General features: G+C 43.1%; 1 protein-coding gene across 1 annotated transcript in view; it reads left to right on the forward strand.

Annotated features, from left to right (window-relative positions):
* Positions 1–8,328, forward strand: part of LOC130474843 (uncharacterized) — a 37,784-nt gene extending 29,456 nt beyond the window's left edge. The window contains exons 13-17 of the mRNA XM_056846538.1: positions 2,344–2,629; positions 3,995–4,149; positions 7,045–7,330; positions 7,539–7,690; positions 8,306–8,328. Coding sequence (XP_056702516.1) covers positions 2,344–2,629; positions 3,995–4,149; positions 7,045–7,330; positions 7,539–7,690; positions 8,306–8,328 — 902 coding nt within the window. The remainder of the gene's footprint in view (positions 1–2,343; positions 2,630–3,994; positions 4,150–7,044; positions 7,331–7,538; positions 7,691–8,305) is intronic.
* The last annotated feature ends 840 nt before the right edge of the window (positions 8,329–9,168 follow it).

Here is a 9,168-nt window from a genome sequence, read left to right on the forward strand (position 1 = left end):
TTAAGTTTACTGCAGTAACGGGATATTGCAAAAAGTGTGAACTAACTGTAAACCTTTCAATAGCAGAGCGTATTTACTACAGCTCCTCTAGAGTTAGATGGACTAAGCATACTCTGTATCAGTATTTACATTAATACAACTATTCACATGCTGTCACCTCTCCAACATATGTATCCAGCCGACAGAGATCAGTTTACCTGGAGAAAATGGCCGCTTTGGCAATTGGACTCTATGGCATTGAAGTCCCTCCCCTCCCAAATCCTGCCCTCCTCAGGCTCAGCCCCAAAAACCACCTGCTGGTGGTGAAGAGGGACCTGGCAACCCTATTATAGAGTGGCTTTGCCTTTAGATAGTAATAGCTTTGTCTTCAGTTTATATTCTCCAGCTTTGTTACTGGACAGTCATAATGCAAGCCATCAGTGCATCTAGCGTAAATTCTAATGGTGTGATGCAAAAAAAGGCTTTCCCAATTCCCATTGTCATGCTAGGAAAAGTTGAGGGCAGCAGGAAAAGAGGAAGACCCAACAAGAGATGGATTGACTCAATAAAGGAAGCCACAGCCTTCAGTTTGCAAGATCTGAACAAGGCTGTCAAAGATAGGACATTTTGGAGGACTTTCATCCATAGGGTCGCCATGAGTCGGAAGCGACTTGACGGCACTTAACACACAACACACACAATTCCCAATATTTGTGTGCATTATGTGTGGACACGTGGAGTGCTGTCAGTGTTCTGTTGCATCACTGGTAATGCTCGAAGTAAGTGGAGTCGGTGGGTATAACCAGACAGGAAAATAGTGCAAGCTGTGCTCTACCAAACAGTGTTCATATCTTTGCTTTGATTTCTTCCTTACAGCCATTGAGCAATGGATAAAGCCAAGAAACCCTTCTAGACAACCAGGGCAACTGACGAAAGGGGGATCACTCTACTCAGTCGGTAAACTGACTTGTAATATGGGGATTCTGAAAAAACACACTAGGTGGTTGGTCTCAGGTTGATAGCAGAAACATTTACAAAGAAGATACTGCCTGACAGAGTTAATGCCGCTGTTTGAGTACTACTAGTGACAATACAGGCTTCATGGTGGATAGGTTTATCAGAGGCAAATAGGTCTGTCAATATTCTTGGGGTGTACTGGCCGACTCCCCCCCCCCACATGGACATTTCTTGTTGCATATCAGGGGCTTGCAGTGGGAACAATTTCCCTGTTGTATCCCATGGGTTCCATGGAACCTCTGTCTTCAGAGGCCAAATGGATTCCCATTGTTGGAGGCAAAGGCACCATAAGGATATTACCTTCATCCCTTGTGTATTGGCCTCTTAGAGGCTTCTGGTCATTGTTGGAAACAAAATGCTGGACTAGATGGACCCACAGTCTGATCCAGAATGTTTTTTCTTCTTTTGTACAGAATATATCTCTTTAGAAGGTTGGAGAAACTATTGTAGAGCTGCTGTTGTTCACAGTACACAATTCCATTTGTATATCTTTCTATATTATGATCAGAGGGCTCTTCAGGTTTCTGTCACATGCCAAGCTATGCCAGTGAGAAAAAAAGCATAACTTGTTCCCAGCAGTGTACCATTACACTATTGCATGGGTGCACAAACTGACTGCTGTGACAACATGGTAGAAGCTTCAGTGGGAGCTCCCATCAGCCATGCTTAGCTCTGAGCTGTGCTCTGTGGCCTTCACAGCTAACAAGGGAAAGAAGTTGTACCCTACACCTCATCCCCCTTCTTGCCGTAGAGTACTCCATAGTTCTGAGATGCCTGCCTACATAATAAGAATTTTACCACGCCTCTGCTTCCCCAGATTTCTACTTTGGTGTGGTAAACCTCTCTCACCAAATGCTCAGAGGCTGCAGATGGCTTGTACGTTTTGTTGTATTTTCAGCATAAATACATTTCCTTGGAAATGGGAAATTGTATTCACCTATTGATGGCACTAGTTAAGGATCCCGTTTATGCCCTCTAATTCTTTTACAGGACAAAATTAAACTGTATTACTAGTGCGTCTGCAATCAGAGTGGAATGCTGGATTTATTTATTTATTTGAACAGTACTTTGAGAGTTCTAACTCCCATGTGAATAGTTTTTGCAAGCTATTCAGTATTTTAAATAGTTTCAGTAAGAGTCTAGTGCTTCCTTAAAGACTAACACTATTCGTTCCAGAGTCAGCTTTCATGATTCAGAACCCGCTTATTCAGATGCATCTGAAAACATGAGCTCTGACTCATGAAAGCGTATACTGGAATAAATGTTGTTAGTTTTTAAGGTACCAATGGCCACCCCTTTGAATCAACACAATTCTTTCTCTCTCTCTCATGTGTTTCTTTCTCGTAGTCTATAATGTAGCCCTTGATGGAAAGGCACTCCAGTCCAGCACCTACAATCTATTAGGACCCCCTGAAAATGCCATTGATGGCTCTGAATCAGCTAACTATTTACAGGGACACTGCACGCACACAAATCCAGAGGACAACCCATGGTGGATGGTGGACTTGAGAGCAGAGTTCAAAGTGTCTAGTGTACATGTCACCAACCGGGAAGACTGCTGTTCAAAACGCTTAGACGGTGCCGAGATCCGAATTGGAAAATCAAAAGATCAAGGTGGCATCACAAATCCAAGGTACACTTCATGGACTAATGGTTTTATTTATTTATTTACGTACTTCATTTATACCTACCATTCTAATTGAGTCTCAAGGTGGATTACTAAATGTAAAACAACAATCCGCCTTGAGTCTCTGTGAGAAAGGCGGACTATAAGTAATTTAAATAAATAAATAAGTCAGATGGCATAAGGCATCCAATAAAAGATGAAAACAGGACTAGAGCTATATAATTAGAAAACAGTGCAAGCATAAAACTGTCCAAGGCATGACAAACCATTATGAAAGAAAGTGGATTACAAAGTTAGAATACAGTGCAGTAAAAGGAGGCAGATACATACAATAAATATTGCAATAGGCTACAATCATATTCCTCCCGAGCTGCTGCATCACACTACAGTTCTAATCCTTTTATTAAAATGCCCTCCTGAACATTTCTGTTTTGCACATTCTCAAAATGATAGAAGTGGAGAACCATTACTGACTTAGAGAACAGATAGAGAATGACATATATCCAAATAGATCCGCAAAAGTTTGTTTTATAAAAGTTACAAGTGAGAACCCAAGATACTCATGGGGGGATCCTTTGTCCCTCTTAGCCACCCCCCACCATCGCTGGTGTTCCCAGAGAACATGCTGTGGCTCCCACCCACCCCTATTGCCTCCATTGCTGGCAAGTCAAGCAGAGCTTTGGCTCCTCTCACCGCCTCTGCCCCCAACAACCCCAATGTTGCTCCCTATCTCTGCCACATCTCCCGTTCCCCCCATCCCTTCCAGTACTGGTGAGCCCAGTGCAGCTCTGCCGTTGCTACCAGGCCTGCTGTGTCTCTTGCCCCCCGTGGCCTACACTACTGGTAAGACTGCTGCAGCTCCGGCTCCCCCCCCCCCACTGCCTCTGCTCCCAGTGAGCCGGGGGGCAGGTCGTGGCCTCTGCTGCCAAGCCCACTGCACCTCCTGACGCCCCACTGCCTCCATTGCTGCCAAGCCCGGCAGTGTCCGGCCTCTGCTGCCTGGCCCACCATGGCTGCTGTCATCTCCACCATTAGAGCTGCTGCCAGAGGAGGCAGGATTGCTGTCTCCACATGCACAGACAACGAAAGTGTTTTGGGGGAATTCAACCCCCCCAATGTATTTTTAAAAGTTTTCAGATTTTTCTGCAAACCTGGGGAGTCTCCCAGGTTTACAGAACTATCTGTTTTGGGTAAGTGTAGCCCCAACCTGTGGATTTAGATATCCGCAGATGGGGGCACACTTTTACTATTAGATATATAGATGATAAGCCTTTATTCTTTGCTTCTTTCATGGGCAATAACTTGTTCTTTATAGTATTCTTTAATTCTCAGCCAAATACCAATAAATATGTACTCTTTTCTTTTTTGAAGGTGTGCCACAATCACCATGCTGGGTCCTGGGGAAACACGTAAATTTGATTGTGAAGGAATGACAGGACAGTATGTGACACTCACCATCCCAGGCGAACAGAAAACTCTCTCTGTATGTGAAGTGCAAGTGTTTGGTGTGAGGGTAACACCCCTCAGTAAGTATAAAAGTTTCCCAATTGAATTTAGCATTGATACATAGCTGTCCTTTTGGTGGAGGAATGCAGTTGTTCAACCATGTACAGCTGCCTTCTTGTATCCTAAATTAGAATTATCGAGTAATCAGGAACATATCCCAGTTATGTGACATTTCTGTAAGCAAGTAACAAATTCCAATCATGATATCACCATACAAAATCATCATCATCACTTTGCTGTTCTCAAAATGTACATGTTGGAATGCATTCAGCTTCCTTGATATTGCCATGTATGGTCATATCATATATCCTAGTGACAACTAGGAGTTGGGTTTGTATCTGTGGGAAAAGAAGGTATCAACATTTTTGTGTATCTGTGCAAAAAGAGAGAGTGAGCTTGTGCAATGTTGTTGTAATGTGTGTGCCATATAGTGTGCTGAAGATGGGAAATCCAACACATCCAGATAGAACAACTCACTCAGAAAGCTATGTGCATCTCACATGAGATGGTGGGCATCTTCAATAGGAAGGGAGATTTCCTGAGAAAAACCTTTTAAAGGGACTGCAGATATGTTTTGCAACCATGTTCTGTGGACCATTATTTTCTAAAAACTTTGCCACTATAAAACCTTAGAGGCAGTAGCACATTATACAAACTAGTGTTCATCACAGACAGGCAGACTCCTAAGCCTTCATTAATTCTATATTATTTACGCTAGTGATTAAGAGTGTAATTACTTAATTGTCTGCTGCCCTTGTTGCCTATTTATTTATTGAAAAAATTATTATCTGCCTTTCTCCCTTGCGGAACTCAAGGCAGCTTACAATAAAACGAAAGCATCATAAAAACAACTATTATAAAACCCATAAAACTCAGTTTAAAAGTTCTAAATTGCTTTTCTGATAACAGACGTGGGTCCCAAAAAATCTCCGAGCCCTTCACATTATCCATCAGAGAGAACCAAATCGCAAGTAGGGAAAAGAAGCCCCTCAAGAGCAGGTGCCTTACCAACCAGCATCACTTCAGGCTTGTCAGGATTGAGTTTCTTATCTTTCAGCCACTTGACTACAACAGTCGGGCACTGGCTCAGGACAGAGACATCAGCATCCAGGGCCTTATTTAATGCGATATATAGCTGGGTGTCATACATCTACTGGTGACAGCCAGCTCCAAAGCTTCAGATGATCTCATGAAGGGGTCTCATATACATATTTATCAAATAATATGGTGGAAAGCAATGGACTCTGTGGCACTCCCCTCCACAGATCCCACACTGCTGATTCCTCATCCCTTACTACCACCTCCTGTTTATGCTTAGAAGCAGAGGCAATGAACAGCCTTGTCCTGTACCACTCCCTAAAGTCATTAGGTGATTTTGAAATGTGATGACTTGATAGCAAGGAATGGGCTCCCTGGGGCAGTATGTGGGAGCAAACAAATTTCAGACTGATATATTGTGAATATTATTTCGATGCCACTGCCACTGGCCACTACGTTAGAAAGTGCTTGATTTGTTTTTCTCCCTTACTCCAGGGCATGGGGGATTGTTACAATAAGACATAGTGTGTTGAATATGGCATAAATTGGTACCTAGTTAGTGGACTGGTATTTCGTTTTTAAGTGATGATCATAGTGGGCTGGACAGAAATTTCTCCCGAAGTAGGATCGACCTGTGATTCTAACCTGCTTGTTTTAAAAACAAATCTCTGGGTTTCTTTTGCTTTCCTCTGCTATGTACGGCTTCATTTAGATCCTTGAATTATTTGGGGCTGTTTCATCTGCAGACAACTTTAAGCAATTCTCAGGTTCTTGTTTGTGGGAGATTGAGAGGTCTATTCACATGAACACAACTCCTACGGGTCATGGGAGAATGTCAGTTTGGGTTGACCCTAGTATGTGTTGGAATTGTGTGATGCTGCTAAACTCATTGAAGTTCAGTGGGTACCAAGATGGAACCTTGATGAAACTGTGATGAGGTATCAAAGCTAACTGAGAATGAATTTAGAATGAGGCATCAGACTTCACTTAATTGACTCACCATGGGCTGGAGCATGACTGCAGCCACTAAGTCCTGCAGCCACTAGGTCATGAATGGTCATGTGAAGCTGAGAGACCTGGACTGTGGTGACTGTTCTGGAATAAAGCTTGCATACAGAAACCTGCCACTACGATCTGTTCCTCAGGCATTTTAGTTCCAGCCCAAGTTCACAGTTTACCATGTCCACAACTGAACTATTATATTCAATGTATTTAATAAGAGAAAGGTAATTGGTTGTTATGTTCCCTCTTCTATGATGTATCTAATGGCTAATTATGGTCCATGTGTGGATAAAAAAATCTGTTAGGGGGCTATATAGGTCTAAGTTTTTTTTTTTTTAAACCCACAAGCTTTCAGGGGGAAAAATGCACAGTTTTTAAAAGAGGGGCTAACCCCCCATCCAGAATAAGTGTTGAAAAGATGTCATGGGGGAAAAGAACTTTGGGTAACATAGCATCCAACAATGGAACGGGGGACAGGAATGGAAAGAGATGGAAGGAGGACCTAAAGGTCAACAAGGGGGAAGGACAGCAGTTTATAGTCTTTCTCACTGAAACTCAAGGCAGAATGGCAAGGGTAAAGAAAGTAGGAGAGAGCATAAAAAGGGGTGAAATTGGGGAGCAGGAGCAGGGCGAAGATGGGGAAAGGAGAAAATTGCATAGGTTGTGAGGGGGTAAAAGGACATGGTGGGGCAGGGGGATGGGAAGGAAGAAATATCAGCAAAGTGGATGAGTGGGTGATGAAAGAGCTTGGAGGGAGAGAAGAAGGTCCTTATGGGAGCCCCTTTTTTGGATAAATATTTGGGAATTCTCTTGCTTAGTTTTCTGAATATTTTTGTTAGTAGTTTAAGAACACCTTTTCCTCCTTTTTTTTGTAGTCCCCAATGTGGCCCTTGAAGGTACAGCATCCCAGTCTAGCACCTTAAACAAACTAGGATTTGCAGGGAACGCCATTGATGGGTCTACATCAGTGGACTATATGCATGGATCATGCACTCACACAGATGGAGAGCTTAATCCATGGTGGACAGTGGACTTGAAGGCAGAGTTTCGTGTATCCAGTGTAAGTCTCACCAATCGAGAAGACTGTTGTGCTTCACGGCTCAATGGTGCTGAAATCCGGATTGGGAACGATTTGGAGGAAGGAGGCTCTACAAATCCCAGGTACCTGCTGGCCTGATAGTCTCTAAGAACTCACAAAAATAAGGTACAGGGAAGAAAATGGAATGGATAAAAAATACTCTCGCTTTGGTTTATAGACTTATATGCTGAGATCACGTCCTTTCATTCTTTCAAAGTAAATTAAACTTGTTAATGATGTTCTTCAAATGACCACTTGACACTAATAAATATGAACTGGTTTCCTTTCAAGGTGTGCGACAGTCACCTCAGTGGGTGCTGGGGAAACCCAGAATTATGAGTGTGGAGGAATGCAAGGAAAGTATGTAACAATTACCATTCCTGGAGTTAATTACCTTGTACTATGTGAAGTCCAAGTGTTTGGTGTGAAGGTTGAATCTTCTGGTAAGTAGAAATCTTTCTCAGTCATGTATTTCAGTGTGAAGCTACCTTTTGCTGGAGAGGCTTAGCCTTTGGACATGATTACATCTGCAGAGCAACTTTCCCCTTATAGCTACTGGCTTCAGTCCTTCATAATTACCTGATTTCAGGGAGAGAGAATGGCTTTGCTGCTGAGAAAAGAAAACTTGTTCTATCCAGTGCTGGAGATAAAGAATCCACTCTGGGTAACAAAAAGGGATTAAAATAATAATAATAAGGTGTTCTTGAAAAAGCAAGGTATTACCATCATAGAGCAATCCATCTTGACCTACAATAGTACATTTACCAGCTGGTTCTGTTGTTTATAGCCATTGCTATATCTAAGAACACTTATACCACGAGAGCCAGAAAACAAAACAGGAGGTATAGTGTAGTGAGAAAAAAGCCAACAATCAAGAGTTTGCTTAACATAATACAGGCTGTCTTAGGGAGATAATGACAATGATAGTAGAAATCGGAGCTTCTCTAATTGTTTTTCCCTCATCATTTGATGAGGCTTATGGCAACAAAGTTTGACAATTCCTGTTCTAGAGGCCCATATATGTAATATCTCTACTTTTTCTATCTTAAATTGCACAGGAAAGACAGAAGTCTCAGCATGAGAAGAAGAAAGCATAACTGCAAAGTAGGTGATTTCCCACCCCCCTTCAAATTCACATACAGGCATACCTCATTTTATTGCATTTCACTTTATTGTGCTTCGAAAATGCAGATATTGCATTTTTGAGCATGTTTATCAGCATCATTTTTCCAATAGCATGTGCTCACTTTGTGTTTCTGTGTCACATTTTGGCAATTCTCCCAATATTTCAAACTTTTTAATTATTATTACAATATATTTAATATACTACAGTATAGTGTAAACATAACTTTTATATGCAGTGGAAAACCAAAAAATTCATGTGACTCACTTTACTGCAATATTCTCTTTATTGCGGTGGCCTAGAACAGAACCTGCAATATCTCTGAGGTATGCTTGTATTTTAAACCTATACAGCTCACTTTTTGAAGAGCTATAACTGGGGCTGCTTCTGAATTCTGTCTAGTTCTGACAGAGTTCAAGGAAAAATGGGGATCCCACTTACCGTATATACTCATGTATAAGCCGACCCGCTTATAAGCCGAGGTGCCTAATTTTACCCCAAAAATGGGGAAAAATTAGGCACCCGTGTATAAGCGCAGGCAGGCCCCGCTGGCCTCTCCCAGGTCGCAGAGAAGGCGCGGGGGGGGGGGGACGGCGGGGGGGGGGGGCGACGGGGCCTGCCTGCACTCAGGCAGGCCCTGCAGGCCTCTCCCAGGCCGCAGAGAAGGCGCGGGGAGGGGATGGCGGGGGGGGGGACGGGGGGGGGCGACGGGTCCTGCCTGCACTCAGGCAGGCCCTGCAGGCCTCTCCCAGGCCGCAGAGAAGGAGCGGGGGGGGGACGGCGGGGGGGGGACGGCGG

This window comes from Euleptes europaea, chromosome 3, assembly GCF_029931775.1.
Source record: "Euleptes europaea isolate rEulEur1 chromosome 3, rEulEur1.hap1, whole genome shotgun sequence".
Lineage (NCBI taxonomy): Eukaryota > Metazoa > Chordata > Lepidosauria > Squamata > Sphaerodactylidae > Euleptes > Euleptes europaea.